This window comes from Adiantum capillus-veneris, chromosome 1 (assembly GCF_014529385.1).
Source record: "Adiantum capillus-veneris isolate H3 chromosome 1, ASM1452938v2, whole genome shotgun sequence".
NCBI classification, from domain to species: domain Eukaryota; kingdom Viridiplantae; phylum Streptophyta; class Polypodiopsida; order Polypodiales; family Pteridaceae; genus Adiantum; species Adiantum capillus-veneris.
In genome coordinates this window covers 168,863,382-168,884,957 of record NC_140931.1, presented here as the reverse complement: position 1 = coordinate 168,884,957, position 21,576 = coordinate 168,863,382, and the positions used below count along the sequence as shown (strand labels likewise).

General features: G+C 46.2%; 1 protein-coding gene across 1 annotated transcript; it reads right to left on the bottom strand.

Annotated features, from left to right (window-relative positions):
• Nucleotides 1–16,874: 16,874 nt before the first annotated feature.
• LOC147465995 (pentatricopeptide repeat-containing protein At5g27110-like) lies at nucleotides 16,875–21,074 on the bottom strand. Its single transcript, XM_086523195.1, has one exon. The coding sequence runs from the start codon at nucleotides 20,862–20,864 to the stop codon at nucleotides 17,934–17,936; it is 2,931 nt and encodes a 976-aa protein (XP_086379321.1). The 5' UTR covers nucleotides 20,865–21,074; the 3' UTR covers nucleotides 16,875–17,933.
• Nucleotides 21,075–21,576: the final 502 nt, after the last annotated feature.

The following is a 21,576-nucleotide window of genomic DNA, read 5'->3' as shown; positions in this document are numbered from 1 at the left end:
CATGTATTGCCCCAAGGCGTGGCGATGTCCATGTCCAAAAGCATGCTTGGATCTGCACGGATCAAAGGGGTAAACATGGGTGTCTACTAGTCTAGCTATGTACAAAGGGGCGATTTAGGGGGGGGGGGGGGGGGGGGGGGGGGTGGGGGGTGAAAAGCGCTCATCAAGAGCCTTCTTATGAGATTGAATCCAATCATTTGGTATTCCACCATATTGCAAGAAAGCATACACATCGTGCCACATCTGGTTCCTCAAGTGTCATGGTTTGAAATAATTCAACATCCACTATTGTGCATGTCTATCGCACGTGTCAATGCAAGGGACTTGCCGATACACTGTGTGCGAGCCACAAATGGCTCCAAGCACACAACTAGACTAATCTAGCAAGCTGAAGAGAGCAAGGGTGTGTCACTCACTGCCCTACACTCGCCTTCGTGGAGGGTTCCTCACCGCGAAGAAGAAGGAGTCGCCGTTGCGCCGCGCTCAACCGCTTTACCGTCGCCGTGCCGTTGTCGCAATGCTCAATTTCACACACACTCTCTCTCTCTCTCTCTCTCTCTCACGCGCACACACACACACACACACACACACACACACACACACACACACACACACACACACACACACACAAGGAGATGAAGAAGAAGAAGATGGAGATGGAGAAAGAGCACTCTTCAATTGCACAAATGAAAGAATACATGATTTTTAGGTTTAGGTGACTTTTATATGAGCTCGCCCCATTCACAGTTGGGTGTCCATACTTAGCCAACTAACCCTTGATTGTTCTTGTTAGAGTGCACCTCTCATCGTCGATCACTCTTACCCTTTTCCCATTGGATCGACAAGCTCGACCCATGACTCAAAACAATGTAGTGTCCGTGGATGTGCCGATGCCTATTTTCCCAGGTCAGCACCAAGCGATAGGTGGCGTTGGGCAGTCCCCAAGCCTCATATTTTCCTAGTGTTGACTTCACTGCCGCCTGTCATGTCTTCGTCACCAAAGTCAACACCAAGCGACAGGTGGCGTTGGGCACTCCCCAAGCCTCCTATTCGCCTGGTATTGACTCTACTACCTCTTATAATGTCTTTAACTTCAAGGTCAACACCAAGTGATAGGTGGCATTGGGCAGTCGCCAAGCCTCCTATTCGCCCCATGTTGACTCAACTGTCTGACTGGTCGGTTAACATGCCCCCCTTCTTGATGTAGTTTCCGTCCTTGGAATATAACAATGCAGCATCGGGATCCACGATAGAAGTACCCGTGCCAGAAGAAAAACAACATTTTGAAAGCTCAAAGGCAGCATGTAGAGGTGTGCAATAAGTGAGATGCATACATAATATTCTAGGAAATGCAAAAACAAATTCATGAATTTCAACATCGCCAACTAGAACAAGCATAATACCTGAAGAAAATGAAATTGAGGTAGGGTCTATTAGGTTGACTATAAGAGAAGTACACAAGAGCTAGGGCTAAAGTAGTACTAGATTGCCCAACGTTAATTTAAAAATGTCGACTAAAGAGTAGTTAACCCTAGGAATGCTCGTCAGGGATTAAGGACTAGTGGTCTCGTCACTTATACCACTTAAGTGTGATTCACATAAAATACAAGAAAGTTTGTGCTATTTGCTTTCTCTTTTCTTTTTCTCTTTTTTTGTTTTTTTTTTTGTTTTCTTTTTTGTCGTTGTCATAGTTGCTACAAGTAGCTGGGGGACTCGAGGTCTCAAATACCAGCAACTGGGAGACTCAAGGTCTTAAATACCAGCTTGAGCATAAACTAGCCGGGAGACTCGAGGTCTCAAATACCAGCTTAACACATGGGCTTCCATAACACAAGTCACACTTAGGTGGCATAAACTAGAGAGAACTATATCCTCATAGCCTAGAACATTACTAAAGTTACTACAACTAATAGACTATTTAGGAATTAAAATCGGGAATTAAGTGGCCAAGTTTAGCCTAAGGTCATGATACCTACTTAAAGCCAACTAATAGAACAAACTCAAAGAGAAGAACAACGTACTAGAAGTTTGAAAAAATTACAACATCTAAATTGGCAATGTCACAATTTCATCAATTTTATGCATTTTAGAATTCAAATGACAAGATGCAAACATGTAAATGTGAAAGCATAGATAAAAGAAAATAGTACACCTGATATAATGGAACATCCATTGTAACATGTAAACATTGTTACCATATACATGTGGTAGTGATGTGTGTGAACATACTAGGACCGTCGGGGCATTTTTTCCCTCTTTAGAAGGTTTTTTCCCCCGAGCATTGTATATACGTCCATCACTCTAGGGCTATCTATCTTTCCATTGCACACTAAGTAACACACTCTCTATTGTGTGCCTTGAGCTTCCTTTGACTTCTCCAAGTTGTGTGCGTTTCTCTGCAACCCTAATTCCAACAATTGGTATCAGAGCAGGTCACATCCTCCCGGGCTTAGTCGCCAGCTGCTCCAGCACACGCCTGCTCACTTTCTCTGATTATATTGAGGTTTGGTAAACGTTCGTAGGTCAAAAAATATTTCGGGATAGCTCGTAGAGCTTAGTCTGCTCAGATTTTTGATTTGGGCTCATTTCAGCCTCCGTTTCCACTACAGGCAGTGCTGCATAGGCTATTTCGTCATTTTGTGCAGAGTTTTTGTCAGTGTCGTTTTCTGCATAACAGGTGCCTTACAAGCTTCTATGGTTTGTGCTATATAGCACGTGTTGCTCCCACTCCGTTTCTCCTATTTTCGGGCAGTTTTCACATCAGGTGCAGCATTTACCATGGCTGACAACAACAACACATATGTGTTCAAGATGTTTGTTGTTGAGGATAGGTTGGATGGGGATAATTACCCTATGCGGGCTTATATGATGCAACACGTTCTTGTGTCAAAGGGCGTCTAGAATATTGTGCAAGGCATTGATGTACGTCCTTGTTCTGAGAATGTAGGCGATGTTGAGGATGTTGCAGGTCTTGCTGCAAGGATAGTTGTTGTTAGAGTTGTTTTGCCTACGACAGAACAAGCTTGTTGGGATGTTAAGGATGCACATGCTCATACATTGATTATGTTGTCTGTGAAGCGCACCATTGTTCCTCACATCCGCTCAGCAAAATCTGCAAAACAGATTTGGGATATTTTGGCTGGTCTAAATGCAAGTCGCAATGAGGCTAAAATAGCTTTGCTGCGTAAAGAGCTGGAGTCGAAGAATATGCATGAGGAAGATGATATGGACACTTTCCTTGCTAGTGTCAAGGATATCAATGAGCAACTTATTTCTGTAGGAGAAGTCATTTCAGACAGTTCCCTTGTGCAGACTGTTCTTGATGCCTTATCAGATTCTTACCAGACTTTTGCTAGTACTTGGAGACTTATGACCCAAGAAAATCCAAAAATTGTCAAGTTTGATGTATTATGCACATTGCTCTTGCAAGAGTCACTTTCCAGAAAAAACAGGACTAGACAGCGTGCAGTTGAACATGCTTTTATTGCTTCTCAAAGAAAGGGTGGTAACAGCAATGCAGCCACTTCTTATGGTTCCGTTGCGAGTGGAAAAACTGTTGTTCCTAATGCTTTTGCTGGCAGCACTTCGTCGGGCAATTTTGGTGACAAGGGCAAAAAGAAGATGTGTTGCCATTATTGTAAAGCTAATGATCACTTGATCAAGTCGTGTCCTAAGTTGAAGGCCAAAGAGGCTAAGAAGAAAGAGAGTGGTTCCATTGCAAATGTTGGTTCTACTACAAATGCAGCCATTGTTGAGTCTTCTGTGAAAGGAGACTGTAAGTCTTCTGTGAAAGGAGACTGTAATGCTGATATTGATGCAGAATGGGCTTTTAGCGCAGAGTGCACTTACAATCCTGTTGTCCATGATGCATGCTTGTCAATTGCTACAGATTCACATGTGCGGTATTTCGACAGTGGTGCTACAAATTACCTCACATCGTGAAATGTTCACCTCTCTCAAGTCTGTCCCTCATGGGAACTCAGTCACTTGTGTCAACAATGCCTCTTATCCGGTTCAGGGTGATGGAAAGATTGTACTCATTGCTGCAAATGGCAGTTCCCTCACACTTATTGATGCACTTTATATACCTAGGATCAAGAAGAGTTTTTTGTCTGTATTTGCACTTGCTAGACTTGGACTTGTAGTCAAATTTGTGGATGACAGATGTACATTTCATGATCTCAGTTTTGGTGATGAAATTGTTGCATCTAGCCTTTTGTGTTGTGGGCTGTATAAGCTCACTTTGTATGACAAGTGTGGGAAAAAAAAATTGTTGCAGATTCAACGGCTATTTCAGATGCAAAACTTTGGCATGCACGTTTTGGTCATCTGAATTCTGCCAGTTTGTTGCATTTGCAGAAATCTGATATGGTTGCTTCTTTGCCGCCTCTTGAAGCACCTGTCAAACATGTTTAAGAAGGCTGTATTTTGGGTAAGATGCAACGTTCTAAGTTTCCAAAGGATGGTTCAGCTCGGGCCACATGCAGGTTGCAGCTTGTGCATAGTGATGTTTGTGGGTCCATGCAAACTCTGTCCTTGGGCAATTACCTTTACTTCGTGACTTTCATTGATGATTACTTTAGGCATGCATGGGTATTTCCGCTTAAAACGAAGCCCAAAGTTTTTATGTGCTTCAAACAATTTTTGGCTTTGGCAGAAAATGTCTCGAAATGTACTATGGGCACCCTCCGTTCCGATTGAGGGGGGGAGTATATGTCTCATGAATTCAATATATTTCTGGCTAGTCGTGGGATAAAACACCAATGTACAGTGCCTTATACACCTCAACAAAATGGTGTTGCTGAGAGGAAAAACATGTCACTGACAGGAATGGCACGATGTATGGTCAAAAGTCAAGCTTTGCGGCATTTTTTTTGACTTGAGGCCATCATGTGTGCCACTTATGTACTTAACAGGTGTCCTACAAAAGCTTTGCAGTCTATTACTCCATATAAAGCATGGCATCATACAAAGCCTTCTATTGAGCACATGCGTATTTTTGGTTGTTTGGCATATGCTTTGGTGCCACCAACACCAACACAGTGTAGAAAATTGGATGATAAGGCTGTCATATGTAATTTTGTTGGTTATAGTGCTGAAAGCAAAGGTTACAGGTTGTATCATCCACAAACAAAACGTATTCTGGTTTCACGGGATGTAGTGTTTGTGGAAGATTCTCTTCAGCCCTTGCTATCATGTACTAGAGACAGTAATGTAAGCTCACAGGACATTTATGACACTTTGTTGCCTCTTTTTAGTGGTGGAAATACGAATGTAAGTTCCAATGAGGCAAATGTACAGCCTATGGGGGTTTCTAAAAATGTTATAGATCAGCCTATTACTGATGCAGATGTACATGATGTACTTGATGAGGAAAGGGCTGAAGATGAGCAGGCTAGAGGTATGCCAAAATGACTGGTGCACACTTTGCGTGACAGTAAATTGGATGCACCTTTGTCTAGTCGTACTCGTTCAGGCTCTCACCATGCATCTTATGCATCAGATTGTTATGCTTTGGCTGTGTCTAGCTTACATGATGTTGAGGGGCCTCTGTCTTTTATGAAGCAAAGAATTCAGAAAATTGGATGGCTGCCATGCAATCAAAATATGATGCACTTATAGAAAATGACACATGGACTTTATGTGATTTGCCTCCTGGCAAAAAGGCCATTGGTACGAAGTGGGTTTACAAGTTGAAACGCAAGCCGGATAGTGAGATTGATCGCCATAAGGCTCGACTTTTTGCAAAGGGTTATGCACAACAAAAAGGCATCAATTATGAAGAGACTTTTGCTCCCACTTGTCGTATGACCACTCCGCAAAGCTTTGGGCTTACAACCACTCCGCAAAGCTTTGGGCTTACAACCCTTTGTGGACTTATCATGTCCTCAGGGCATGGCATTTCCCTTTACTTAGGTGCCAGCTCTCGTTCACCACATCACTCCAGGGGGGATTTGTTACCATATACATGTGGTAGTGATGTGTGTGAACACACTAGGACCGTCGGGGCATTTTTTCCCTCTTTAGGAGGTTTTATCCCCCAAGCATTGTATATACGCCCATCACTCTAGGGCTATCTATCTTTCCATTGCACACTAAGTAACACACTCTCTATTGTGTGCCTTGAGCTTCCTTCATCTTCTCCAAGCTGTGTGCATTTCTGTGCAACCCTAATTCCAACAAACATCCATTGTTGTTGTCTTTTAAAGGCATACTTATGTAGTCACAAACTGCACAATATTCACCACCAAACATCCACCTTCTAGAGGCACATTGGTGGGAAAAGGTACCAACACTTATTGAACACTTTAAAAAACATATGGAACCCTAACCTAATTTTTTGCACCCTCCCCCTAGAGAGTCAAGGGAATAGGATATTGTAGAGATTGGGGGGAACCCTAAGGCTAAACCCACCTAAGGACTGAAATCTGACGCTTATGAACTCTTGTTCAAAAATGCTGCTCGCTGAAATCTGCTACTGCTGAAAACGCTAGGAAAAACGTTGGTGTCTGCTGATCTTTGTCGCTGAAAATCTACTGCTATGAGGGCTGAAAACTGATGGTCCTTAGGGCTGGAAATTGTTGGTCTTTAGGGCTGAAAACCGCCATGCAATGGAAGGGCGATATGGGCTCCAAAAACGCTAGGGCTGCAAATCTGGAAAATGCTAGAGGTTGGGATCTGCTGGCGATGAAGCTAGGATGAAAACGCTAGGGCTGAGGATCTCTGGCGATGTTTGCTTGAAGGGAAAAACGCCAAAGCTGAGGTTATGAAGGCGATGGATCCTTGGAGAAAAACGCTAGCATGGGGAGTCTTCTGCTTGGAGGGAAGTCGCCACCAAGGGGGTTCTTGCTGAGAAGTTGCATGTTGAGCGATGGAGCTCCTGCTGCCTCTTCTGCCAATTAGTGTTAGTCTAGGTTTGCTTATATACAAACTTACTCAATTTGCCCTACCTACTTGTAGCCTGCTACAGTGTCACTTCATAGGACAGGCAGTTGGACAGTTAGCTACAGTTGGTCTGGTTCACACTGGACGGACCCTTTGGCTGGGAGTGACATGTGGCAGGGTACCTACGGCGGTCTAGTGGACGTCGTGGCCAGGTCACCACCACCACTCAGTTTGGAGATAGACTTAGCTGGCTGGACATTTATGGGACGTTGGTGGCTCTTATGGTTGTACATATCAGTAGTCGTTTTGGGGGAGTGGGGGTTTTTATCTTGCACGTAGTCGTCTAGAGAGTCTTACACAGAGCACTGCTTCACCATCCCTGCACATCTGAGCCTCGACACCCCATTTGTACCTGTGAGTCTTGGGCTGGAGCGGAGTGTGCTGCCACGCCAGAGTCTGTACATGGTTCTTTGAGCTAGTCGAGTCCACATGTTCTGGTCCACTGTTGTGTCTCTGTTGTTATCCATTGTTTCTGTGTTGTTATCTGTTGTTTCTGTGTTTCATTCTGTTTGAGAGAGTTTTCATTTGTTTGAGTGAGATTGTCACGCTCATTGCACTGAGGGGCACCCACACTGTAGAGAGCACGACACATTATCCGCGCTACAGGTGCTCTCATTTTGGCGATCCCGCTGGGGACCTCAACTGAAGTCTCACTCTGTTGAGTAGCTGGTTTCTTCGCTTCGCCTGTGCAGTCTAAGTCTCTCGCCTTGCTGGTCTGGTCCCCTCTCGCCCTGGTCCAACTTGCCCTCGTCTCTGGTCTAGACCCCCTCGACCCTGGTCTAGCTGGTCTAGTCACTTGTCTGGTCTAGACCCTTGTCTAGTCCTCCTCGTCCCTGGTCCAGCTGGTCTAGACACTCGTCTGGTCTAGTATGGTCTAGTAGAGTCTAGACCAGTCTTCAGCCTGTTCAAGGTTTTCTTGCCCAAAGCTTGGTTGGTTTGGAGGTCACTGTATGACACATACAAGGAGGTCAGTTGAGCGTCAAAGCCCACTACTGAGCCCTCTGAAGTACTATCACAGAAGACGACCTTTGACACCTTGTAGAAATCCTTCAACCTCATCACCTATACCTCCACATATCACATCACCCATTTCTTCGTCAGGTTCCCCATCTTCGCGATCACCTTCTCCAGAAAAGCTCTCTCCTATTCTTCTACAACAAGCTATTGTGCAACAGACTCAGCAAGGAATCATGGAGCCACTAGCTAGTGTTTTGGCCAAGGTGAACATCAAGTTCCCTACATTCAAAGGGCTGTCTTCAGAAGATGCTGACGACCATGCAAGGAGATTTGTATCTCTCTGTAGGGGACGTGGGCTGAACAGAGAAGATGCTTACTTGGTACTATTTCCATCCACCCTGGATGGCCTAGCAGATAAATGGTACAGCCAATTTGCAGAGAACCATTTTGCAACTTGGGCAGCCTTAAGACAGCAGTTCTGTGCAGCTTTCAGGCTAGGTGACTACCAGGAGAAGGTGTTGGATGAGTTGGCCAACATGGTGCTCAAACCTGAGGAGACTTTTGCGGAGCTTATGACGAAAACTAAGTCGCTGGTGGCCAAGCTTCCCCAACAACCCGGTGAATTCATGGTTAAAAAGTGGGTGGAGAAGGCGCTTCCCAAAACTTCTCAGCAAAAACTCCGAGAGAGTCTCCGACCCGACGCCACTCTCGACGAGTTCATCGCAGCTGCTACTAGAATAGAGGGAGCTAGGAAGCTCTTCAACAACTCTCCTCAAATAGATACTCCCTCTGTGTTCTCGGAAGGTAGTCCTACTGATCCTTTAACTTCTTTACGTAGGGAACTGGAAGCCCTAAAGCTACAACGAGCTCTTCAAGAGGAGAGGTCCTTCTCTCTTAGACAAGAGAAGCCTACACATAATGAGGCATTGGAACAGATTAAGCGCGAGTTACAAGAGCTCAAGTGTCAGCAAGAGACTAAGGCTATGGTTTGGTGTAGCTCATGCCGCTCTCCAGGGCACCCACCACAGGAATGCCCCCTTCGGTTTTACTGCCACTTCTGTGAAAAAGCTGGACATTGAGGATAAGGATTGTTACTACCTCAAGGGATTGCGTCAAATACAACAAAATCTTGGTCCTTCTCTCCAACAAGGGCTAGCACCTGCATCCAACATGGTCTCACCCTACGGCCATCAAAACCAGTTGCCTCCTCTGCTGACAACACCCCCTATGCAGCAAGGTATGCACAACAACTTTGCACCCCACAGTTTTTATCATGCCTATACTCCCTCAGTTCCCCAAAGTTTCTACACCTCAGCCTCAAATTCCATGTAGCAACCACCTCGTCCCCCGTTTCGTCCTTCCAATCGGCCCATACTCTGCTACAGATTCGGAGAATATGGGCATTATTAGAGCAAGTGTCCTTTCCCCGAGGGGTCCCCTCCTTGTCGTCATTGCCCTGATTCGAAGGATCACTACAGTAAAGATTGTCCCAAGCAAAGGGCATCCACGTCTTCAGGCTCGACTCAGAACCAGCCCGAATTCACCTTTCCGAAGATAAATTTGATTACTGTGAACACCGTGCCTCAACCTTCACCTGCTACTCATGTGGTTAAGCCTCTGCAAGTGGAGGAGCCTGCTGGTGTCCTTACTCAGTCACAAAGAGCAGCTCTTGGTCTCAGTCTACCCACAGGTCCACCTCGCCAGTCTCCACTTCCTCACTCTGGTCTACCTGACCCAAAGGACAACTCCTTCCCAATTGCTCAGAGCAAACCAACTTCCTTGTTATCTGACATTGATGGAGCCTTCTTAGAAGCAGTGGCTGACTTGGAACAGATTAAGGTCACAAAAGGAGCCCAGTTCGAAGGCGCTAAGTCCACAGCAGAAGCCATCTTGAAAAATACTTTTCAGCAGGTGTCACTATACGACATGCTAAGGCTTGATGCAACACTTAGAAGTGACACCCTGTTAGTCATTCAGTCTCTGTACCCGGGGGCTGGGCCTAGTGCTGGGCACCTCCCTGTACAGCCCTCAGAGTCCTATTTGATTTCCTATCCATCTGCTCCCCTCACCGATTATAAAAGTCCTCGCCTCACGGTATCTATTCTTGGGCACCAGCTATCCGGCGTCATCGTTGATGGAGGGTCTGGAATCAATTTGATGCCCGAATTCACTATGATGGCCTTAGGTCTAAAGCCTACCCAACCTGCTCCTTTCACTGTTACATTGGCTGATCAGAGAACAGTCTACCCAGTGGGCATAGTCGACAAGGTGCCTCTGAAGGTACAAGATTTCACTTTTAACTTGGATTTTGTGGTAGTTAATCTTCCCCTGGTAGAGGGAGGTTATCCCTTGCTGATTGGTAGGCCATGGCTGCAACATACGAAAGCACTTCACGACTGGGGAACCGACGCCATGTGGATACATACTCCTGGCTCTCCAATGCAACAAATTCGTCTCGAAGGAGGTATGGATCCGGTCGTTCAGCATAGCTCTTTGTCAGTAGAGTCCAACCCTGACTTGGAGCAGCCGGTCCCTCCCGATGGGTCCGATGAAGACTTACTGCAGTGGTTAGAAGCCACCTCTTCGATGCAATTCTATGTAGTCTCTCTTCAACCTTTGCCAACAAATTCACCCTATCCCCCTGATCCTACATCTGAAGCTACACCTGAGACCAAGAATCCCAATCAGCCAAGTGAGCCACAACCAAGTGGACCAGTCTCAAGTGAGTCAGAACCAAGTGGACCGGTCTCTGGTGCCCATCCTTCAGAGGGTCCCTTGATGGAAACCGTCGGCCTGGGTGAGCCTATAACCCACCATAGAAGGGGAAAAAAGTCTCCCTTGCAAGAGTTGGCCAACACCCCAGCTCCCTCCTTAGCCTCTACTCCATCTGACTCTCCACCCATGCCGGAGCACTTTGAGGTATCTGAGGATTTACCATTTGCAGAGCTTCCATCAGGTTGGTTGCAGGAAGAGTATGCTGATTTCAACATTGATCAGACGCCAGCTCATAATGTCCAAAGGCTAACAGAGGCGGCACAATCTTCTCCACCTGACGCAGCCTCGACCACTGCACCGCCTGACCCAGTCAGAGAGGTCAACCTAGGAGGCCCTGACAGCCATCAGCCCATCTTATTAGCCACTTGGTTATGGGATCACCCCGCTCTACTCGACCTGGTAATCTCCTTCGTGCGCTCTTTCAAAGATGTGTTTGCCTGGTCTTACCACGATTTAGAAGGAATCCCAACAGAGCTAGGAGTCCACACAATTCCTCTGGTTGAGGGGGCTAAGCCGGTCAGAGGACGTGCTTACAAACTGAATCCCAAGTATGCAGAAGCAGTCAAAATCGAGTTGGAAAAAATGCAAGAAGCAGGTATTATTGTACTAGTAGAGCACTCAGAATGGTTGTCTCCTATGGTTATTGCCCCAAAGAAGCAGTCCAACAAAATTCGAGTTTGTGTCGACTATCGGGCTCTGAATAAGGTCACAATCCCGGATGGATTTCCGACACCTTTTTCTGAGAGAGTCCTCGAAGATGTCGCTGGCCATGTACTGTATAGTTTTATGGACGGGTTCAGCGGCTACAATCAGTTAGGAATACATCCTGACGACCAAATCAAAACAGCTTTTGTGACTCCCTGGGGTATTTTCATCTACACTAGAATGTCTTTTGGGCTTAAAAATGCATCGCCTTCTTTCAATCGCATAGTATATCTCATCTTTTGTCCTCTGCTTACTGATCACCTTCGCATATTCATGGATGACTTTTCCACCTTCTCGGGTGCTCAATGTTCGACCCCATTAGAAAATCTAAAGGAGCATCTTGCTCAGCTCTCTGCAGTCTTCCTCAGGTGCAGAGAGGCACGTTTGAAGCTCAATCCGAACAAATGTCATTTTTTGGTCACAGAGGGCACACTGTTGGGCCATGTGGTGTCTGCTCAAGGTTTGGCACCGGACCCAGAGAAGATAGTGGCCATCTTGAAGTTACCTCCTCCCATAAATCCCAAAGGTGTTCAGAGCTTTGTGGGCCACACTGGCTATCATCGCAGGTTTATACGTATGTATACACAGGTGGCTCAACCATTGACCCGGCTCACCAGTGCTGCTGTTCCCTTCCGGTGGTCAACACCTGAGGCCGAAGCATTTGCATACCTCAAAAAACGTCTCACTGAAGCGCCTATTCTAGTTGCCCCAGATTGGGCCCTACCTTTTCATGTGCATACAGATGCCAGTCTGCTGGCTGTGGGTGCTGTGCTGACTCAGCCTAGCAAAGAGTTCAACTTGGATCGCCCTGTACATTATGCAAGTCGCCTGCTCACCAAAGCAGAGCGAAACTATAGCACCACAGAGAGGGAAGGATTGGCTATAGTGTATGCTCTACACAAATTTCGTCACTATTTGCTAGGGGTCCACTTCACAGTTATCACTGATCACCATGCCTTGCGCTATCTGCTTAATAAGCCACAGGTTGCAGGTCGAGTATGGCGATGGCTCCTCCTATTCCAGGAGTTTGATTTTGAAGTGGTACTCCGTCCTGGTAAGAATCATGTAATGGCTGACCACCTCTCTCGCATTTACACAGGCGAAGAAGCTACCGGGATTGCGGATGACTTTCCAAATAGCAGTCTTTTTAAAATAGATACAACACCGGAATGGTACGGCGAGGTCCTACATTTTCTATCTACTGGGCTATACCCAGAGAGGGCATCCCCACTGCAAAAGAGGAGATTGTTGTTGAAGTCCAGGCCTTCACTTTGATCGGGGGCCAGCTCTACAAAGCGGGACCAGATGGTGTTCTGAAGCGTTGTGTCTCGCCTCATGAGGTGGAGCATATTCTGGAGGATGCCCACAATGGTCCCACTGGTGGCCATTACCCTGGTCACATCACTGCTCAGAAGATACTACAGAGTGGTCTGTGGTGGCCCTACATTTTTAAGGATGCAATAGCATATTCTAAGGTTTGTGATGTGTGCCAGAGATGTGGGCCGAAGCCAAGTAAGCAATCCAACCGTCCTTTGCAGGTCTCGATGGCGTGGCTACCTTTTGAGAGATGGGGTTTGGACTTTGTGGGACCAATATATCCCCCGGCTCAACCAGGTAATCGCAAATATCTGCTAGTGGCTACAGACTATGCAACAAAGTGGGTAGAGGTACTAGCGACAGTAGATTGCACTGGCAATACAGTGGCCAAATTTTTATATGAAAATATTTTATGCAGATTTGGATGTCCCTTAGAGATCACCAGTGATAGAGGCAGTCATTTTGTCAATGACATGATCTCAAATTTGCTGGCCACTTACAAGATTTTTCATCACAAGTCGTGCTCTTATTACCCTAGAGCCAATGGACAGGCCGAGAGCACCAACAAGGTTCTGATCGCTCTACTGAGGAAAGCATGTCATCTCCATCCAGCATCGTGGGCTCAGGCTGTGCACGGCACTCTTTGGGCATACCGCACATCTTTCAAAGCAACAACGAATCAAACGCCTTTTCAACTCGCTTTCGGTTTGGAAGCCATAGCTCCATTTGAGTTCAACTCCGGTTCCCCTAGGGTGGGCAGTCTGCGTGCAAGTTGGGGCATGGAATCTGCCTCTATCTCCCGTCTCACCTTATTGGATGAAAGCCGCCTTTTAGCTTCTCGTGCTCTGCAAGCGGAACAACTTCGTCGCAAAGCGTGGCATGATCGCCACCTCAGAAAGCCAAAAATAACGCAAGGCACATTGGTGCTACTCTATCAGGCAAAATATTTGAAAAAAAGCAAAGAAGCTGGTTCCAGCTTGGCAAGGGCCCTTTAGAGTACAGGAGGTTTTGCCACAGGGGGCTGTCCAGTTAGTCACTTTGGAAGGCGTCCCTTTGCCACTGGTAAATGGCTCCAGAATCAAGTGCTATTACTCCTCTGAGTAAAGGGTATGCAACTTTCCCCCATCTGTAGGTTCTATGGCTCTCCTCCCCTCGAGCTTTCCACCAGAATAGATGTTCTGTTACTGTCTCAGTTTTTGCTATGTTTGTAGGTTTCCGCCTTTCCTCTAAGATATCTTTTCTCCACTAAGTCCTCTTGGTAATTGGGTATTATAGGGAACTTCTGCAAGAGTCCCTCCTCCTCACTGGACTCCTCCTATAATTAGTCCCTCTTCTAATTCCTCTAATGGTTTCTATCCTCAGTGTTATTTGCAGTTAAGTATTAAGATCCTTCCAAACTGCTTTCAGTCAAGCTTCTTGCGTGACTTTGTTCAGTCTTGTTCAGTCTGACAACTAAAATCTGCTTGGGGACTAGTGGGGACTCTGCTTAGATGGCAATTGGGATAATGAGCAAGGTGTAATCAAGGACTTGGCTTGATGGGACTCCCAATGCCATACTGTCTATGGGAAGAATATAGGCTTTACTGCAGGAACCTTAGTCTCCCAATGAGTCAAAATTACCCTCCTTTTTATCTGCTCGAAAATTGTAGCTGCTAAAAAAAAAAAAAAAAAAAAAAGCACTTTGTACCTTCTATTTGCTTCTGCTATCACTTTGTACCGAGTACCGAGTGTGACCATCGGCCCTACCCTCTCCCACAACCCCTCTCGCCCCTACCCTCTTCCTCACCCCCTCTAGCCCCCTACACTAAACTCTCGACCCTATCCTCCCCTACCCTCCTCTCTCGCCCCCTACCCTCCCCACACCCCCTCTCGCCCCCTATCCTAAACTATCGACCCTACCCTCCTCTCTCGCCCCCTACCCTCCCCCACACCCCCTCTCGCCCCTACCCTATACTCTCGCCCCTATCCCCCCTCTCGCCCCTACCCTCTCCCGCACCCCCTCTCGCCCCTATCCTCCCCTCTCGCCCCTACCCTCTCCCGCACCCCCTCTCGCCCCTACCCTCTCCCCACCCCCTCTCGCCCCTATCCTCCCCTCTCGCCCCTACCCTATTATCTTGCCCCTATCCTCCCCTCTCGCCCCTACCCTCTCCCGCACCCCCTCTCGCCCCTACCCTATTATCTCGCCCCTATACTCCCCTCTCGCCCCTACCCTCTCCCACACCCTCTCGCCTACCCTCTACCAGCAACCCTCGCCCCTAACCGTCCCCTCTCGCCCTAACCTCCCACTCTAGCCCCTACTCTCTCTCAGCACCCCTCTCGCCCTTCTCGCCCTGCCCTCTACTCGCCCTACTGGTTCGAATTTGCTGCCCTAAATTGTGTTTTGCAGCAAAACTCAAGCATCACGTGCTTTTCCATTTCCAGCCTAAATCGTTTTGCAGAAGAAAATCCAACCTGACCTTTTCTTCCAACCTGGCCGATATCTGAGTGCTTTTCCATCACTTGACTACTCAGAGGCTAGGTTTGTCATCCGACCTCAACATGGCAGGGGGTAGCAAGCAACAGGAGAAACATCAAGAAGGAAGTAGCAAGAAAAAGGTAGAGTTGAAGAGGAGGAAAGCTCTGGTTGCATCAAAGAGTGAAGCAGATGAAGTATCTGCAAGCAACAGCAGCCATGACATAGAGAACTTTACCTCCAGTGACCCAAGTGATGAGAGCTACAAAGCAGACTCAGCAGCATCTGATGATTCCGATGTCAATTCCGACTCAAGTGCATCCAGTGATCAAGAGGAACACTCAAAGGTGGCTCAGAAAACAGAAAAGCAGCAAATTCTCACTCATGAAATCCAGAGGCCTGCTTCTTCAAAAAATCGCACAGCATTTTCATATGCAGCAACCTCGACCATCTCTCAGCGAGGTGCTGTCGACTGCTCAGCTACGGACTCTGGGCCTCACAGAATTGGCTGATGCAAATTTACCTGATACTCTTCCAGCAGAACTGATACATCAACTGCTGAAAAACTTTCCAAAGGTCCGGGGCCACAAGCTAACAGCTACAAGGCTTGGCCATGCCATGGGTATGACCAACTTTCCAGCTGTGAAGTCTACTACTCGCACTTTCTCTTTGTTGTCCAAGGACGCGACAATTCAAGCATGTAAAGAGACGCATTATCCGCGCTACACTACTTTCCAACAAAAGTCACTTAAAAATAATAAGTGAAAAATGTCAAAAATAGGTAAAATAGGCTAAATGCATTGGAAAATTCCCCTGAGGATTCTGATGGATTCTGATGGGAATGCTTATGATCATGTTGTGTGCAACCAGAGGATATGCATCTACATTAAGTGTCTAGACATGCACGGTCTGCGAGCAGACTCACAAAGGTGTCAGGTCACTTATAAATCTAGACTGACTAGACTGACTGAACAAAGGTATGACTGACTGAACCCTGATCATGCTGTAGCTTGTCCACTGACACATAGGGTTGGATGTGTCACGTGACACATTTCCTAGGATTTTCACATTGTGTTATTTGGTGGAAAGATCTGTTGCTTAAGCAACCTAGATAAAGAAATGCAATAAGGCAACTTTCAAGAATAGTCATTGCATAAAGGAAGCGAACAAGGCTTAGAGAATCACCTAAAACGTTTAACTTATGTGATATTAGCATCACTGTACTTGCCTTTGATTGCATGTTCAGAGCACCAAGAACACCTTCGATCTAGACACTCTCGTTTCCTGGGTCTCGACCTCACTCTTCATGTCATCATATGCAAGGCCCTTGGTGTTCATGATTGTCTAGCTCAAAAATCTCCTCATCTGAGGGCCGTTGTCCACCTGTTATTTGAAGGTGATTCACAGATAGGCACCCTATTCTCTGTTTGAGCAAACCTCCAATGGTCACGTCATGTAGGTTGCAGAATTGCTGCTTTTCGTCCACTATCAAAGTCCTAACAAATTGAAAATAGATGAGATTCAATACACAACAAGCATAATGCGTGCACAAGGTGGGTCCTAGCCAATAAAAGTTCTTTGGCCCGTGTTTGCGTTTGCGTTTGCGTTTTTGTGTTTGCTTTTGCATTTGCTTTTGCGCGCACACCAGTTCTCAATTTTGGAGGGTGCAAAAACCACAAATGCATATACAGAAATCCCAACTTCGTCAATAGGCACATCCAGCTAATCAATAGAATCCTGTATTCACTGGCTTGGTACTAAAGAATGTGATTAAATATGGGGGCTGGAACTTCTCCAGTCAGTTGATACAACTGGTTCATGTTGGTCAATACCATACATATAACATGAACTATCTCAGCATCATCTACTTGCTGAGTACAGCTGTCCTTGCATACAGCTAAAGGTATAATTTTATATCTATCAAGATTTTTGACTGTTAGTGTATCACAAAGAAGTGATTCATTCTATAATGTACATGGAAAAGTGCCTGGTTGATGTTGCTCACACTCTTTGCACATATTGTCTGCAAGTACCTGTCTCTCGCGTTCATGCACAGCCCTAGCTGGTCCTCCTTTCCCAGTCTGCCTTTCACCACTCGACATAGCGCTCTTTTTCTGTGAAATATAAAAACTCTCAGGAGGTCTCTTTTTGGCTGGTTCTTTTGCATTGCATGGAGCTAGAGGCGCTAATTCTGAAGATGCCAAAAGACAAGTACATTCATTCAAGACTCGCACAGGTGAACACCTTACATCAACAGCGAGATCTTTGTCCTGGTCCAGCAGCTTTTGTATGACCCTTACCCTTGTCTAGCTACTGCACACTCTCATTCTTTTCGAGTGCAGCATGATCATCTTTGCCTGCCTGTTCTACCTATCAGATTTTGTGTAAGTGGCGAATGACCAGGACACACATTCTCTGAATCCCACATGAATTTCATCTGTCTGGAAACTTACATGTGAGAACATGGTCTTTGCTCTCCAACCACAACCACCAAATGTGGCCCAATACCCTTATCTCTCCTGTCAAACTACAACAAGTTGCAATGAACAGGGTCCATTGATTACATAATATACCCAAATCGCTTCAAAGGCACTTGCATGGACCCATATTTTTGGAGTTCATAGGAAATGCATTCAGCCAGAAAACTTAATGAGGAAACTCTTTGCTACTTTACAACATCTGCCACAAGGCCTCGATCACCCTGCTCAATTTCTGCAACCTGACTAAACATAGACAAATCCAGGAAAGCCCAAATTTGACACTTGGCCATTACTAGCCCCTCTCAAATACCGCAACTTGCATAGCTGCACACATTCAATTCATGAACCCCTTCAAAACTGCTCTGCATGTACGCAGAATCGGTCTCACAAAGCATGGCATACTCAAATGCATTGCTAGGATCCAATCGCGAAAGTTCCTTGAAGCAGCATCTTCCAAGTCCTCTGTTTCCATATGCTTTACATGCAGTAAGTACCGATACCCATGCAGGAAGAGCAGGGATATTTGGAACCGTCTGAAGAAGTTCTCCTGCCTCCTCCAATCTCCCAGCACGACCAAGAAGATCGACCAAAGTGTTGAAATGCTCAATAGTTGGGGGCGTATCATATTCCTTATCCATGGACTTGAAATATGTGTATCCTTCATCTGCAAGACCTGCTTGACTGCATGCTGCCAGGATACTTGTATGTATAGGAGAGTCTGGTTTAAGCCCTTGCCGCTTCATGTCCAGGAGACATTGCTTGGCAAGGCTAAGGAAACCACATTGAGCATACCCTCCAATAATGACACCCCATGACACAACATCTCGAGCAGGGAAACTATCAAACACACTACGAGCTTCTCTTAGGTTGCCACATTTGACATACATGTCTAAAAGGGTGTTACACAGAGCCAAACTCAAGTCAATTTTATTCTTGACAATATAGTCATGCACTTGTCTACCTTGCTCTATAAATGCAAGGCTGCTACATGCTTTCAAGATGCATGCAAAGGTTATTTCATCTGGATTTAATCCACTCCGTTGCATGTCCTCAAAAAGTCTGAGTGCTTGTGAGGCATGCCCATGAAGAATATACGCAGAGATCATGGTGTTCCAAGAAACTACATCCCTCATGGGCATATCAATAAACAAGTCACCGGCCTTCTGTATGTGCCCACACTTGGCATACATGTCCATAAGAGCATTTCCCACCAGTACATCCAGAATAGCCCCACACTCTATTGCAAAATCATGCAGGTGTTGTCCTTGCTCTAATGCTCCAGTGATGCCACATGCTTTTAGCACAGTTACAATTGTAACATTGTCTGGTTTTACACCGTCTTGCTGCATTTTCTTAAAAAGTTGAATTGCTGCATCATTGTACCCATTGTGCACATAACCACCAATCATCACACCCCAAGACACTGCATCTGAGCTTTTCAGCGTACCAAAAAGTTCATCTGCAAACTCTAGACCTCCACACTTGGCATATGTATCAATCAGAGTGTTACTTATAGCTATATCCGATGCAAGACCATAATCTAGAAGCTGCCCATGAGTCTTTTTTGCATAATCAAGGTTGACAGCATTGGCACACGCCTTCAAGACCCCTAGAAACGTAACCTTGGTGGGTTTAAAGCCCTCTTTTTGCATTTCTTCAAAGAGTTCAAACACTGTGTTGTCCTGCCCATCCTCGGCATAAGCCGTAATAAGGGAGTTCCATGAGACAACATTTCGATTTGGTAGAGCATCTAATAATTTGTGTGCTGCCTTCAAGTTTCCACACTTAGCATACATATCAATCAAAGTGTTTGCTAGGATCACATCAGATTCAGCCTCCTTAGAGCACTGATCATGAATGAGTTTGCCTTCTCCAGATGCCCCGACACTTCCACAAGCCTTCAAAACACAAGAATAGGTCACTTCATCAGGTGTTATCCCTTGGCGCTGCATTTCTTTGAAGAGTTCAAGAGCTGGAATACCTTGCCCATTGAGTGCATAACCTGCAATCATGGTAGCCCATGAGAACACGTCTCTATTTGATAAGTTATCAAATACCTTACGGGCCTCCTCAAGGCTGCCAGTTTTTGCGTACATGTAGAAAAGATTGTTACCAACAAACAAATCTGACTCAAAGCCATTCTTTATCACGAGTTCATACAGCATATTGCCATGCCCTACGGACTGTATGCTGCCACAAGCCTTCAAAAGGCAAGCTAGAATGACTTTATCTGGCTTGATACCCTCCTCCAGCATTGTCCCAAACATTGAGAGAGCAGTAAGCCCTTGCCCATGATGTGTATAACCAGCAATCATTGCTCCCCATGATACCACATTGCGATTAGGCAGGTCATCAAAAACCCTGTGTGCTTCATCCATGCTCCCACATTTCGTATACATGTCAATCAAGGTGCTCCCTATCGCCACATCTGTTCCAAATCCACTGTTTGAGACCTGCTCATGTATGGCTTTGCCCTCATCCAAAGAGCCAATTAGAGCACATGCTTTCAACGTGTTAAGAAATGTGACACGATCAGGATCAACAGCCTCTGATTGCATCTTCCTAAAAAGTTCAAGGGCTGATGTACCACTCCCATTGTGCACATAAGCACCTATCATTGTGTTCCATGTAACTTTGTCACGAGAAGGCATGTTATAGAAAACTTCACAGGCAAGCTCTATACTCCCACATTTAGCATACATGTCCACAAGTGTGCTGCCCATGATTACATCTACCCCAAACTTACTGTCAACAAGTTGATTGTGTGCAGACCTAGCCTGTGCAAGATCTCTGGCATTTCCACATACTTTAAAAACATTCATGTAGATAAACTTGTCAGGCTTTGTGCCCTCATGAATCATGTGTTTAAATATATCAAAAACCCTATAAGACTCTCCCAAAGCAACATGTGCTCCGATGATTGCATTCCAAGTGTGCACATTTGGTTCCTCAACCTTACAAAAAACAAGGTTTGCTTCATGGAGACTTCCGCACTCTACGAACATGCGGATGAGATGATCTGCTACGATTGGCACTTTATCAAGTTGAGCCTTGACAATCAAGGCATGTAAATGCCTGGTCACAGAGAGTTGCTTTGTCTTAGTGAATCTTTGCAAGAGTAGCAGCAGAGAATCTCTGGATAGAGCTCTTCCTTTACGACAAAGATCGTCAAAGTACTCGTAAACCTCATCAACTGGTCTAGTTGTGCACGCTCTGCTTATGCTCCTGGACATAGTGAGCGCTCTTGAGCAGCTTGCATACAACCCCACACTCCATCATCCTTGAGAACTTTCGACGACACCGTCCCCGAATCGACATGGTGCTGTTCGACAGGACGACATGCAAAACATACGCCGCGACAGCTTCGTGGGAACAATGCCCTCTGAGCGCTGACCAACGTGCTGAGTTCGAATACCGTTCCGAGGAATTGGGTGGGGTAAAATGAGAGCAGAGAGGAGAGAAGAACAAGCCAGAATTCTCTAAGGCAAAAGATACCCTGCTAGCACTCCGTAAAAGGTAGGTGGTAAGCTATATTTACGCAAGCCCTTTCACCTCCTCTTTCGTAGGTTGCAGCCTTCCAATCACGAGCGTTCACGTCGTCATCGTCCACTTCTGCAGAATCACTCTCACAAATTCACCACAGAGGTGTGACCGGGTTTGCAGGCTTGCCCCAACTCCCCCCACAAGCACGGGCGCGACCCAGCTCTAAGGCCCATGTCACACCCATCCGGATGGACGACCCTCAAGGTGAGTTGCTCCGGTAGCAAAAGTCGCCATGGCCATTCCCTGTCACACAGGTCGGCGACCAGAGTTTTCCAGTCCAACGTGGCTCCCACTTCATGATCAACAGCGCCGATGTGATGGGCGACCCCTTCCCCTCATCCATCCCTCGCCCATAGCCGCCTTCACTCAGCTCATTGGCTAACTACGTCATAGAATTCACTT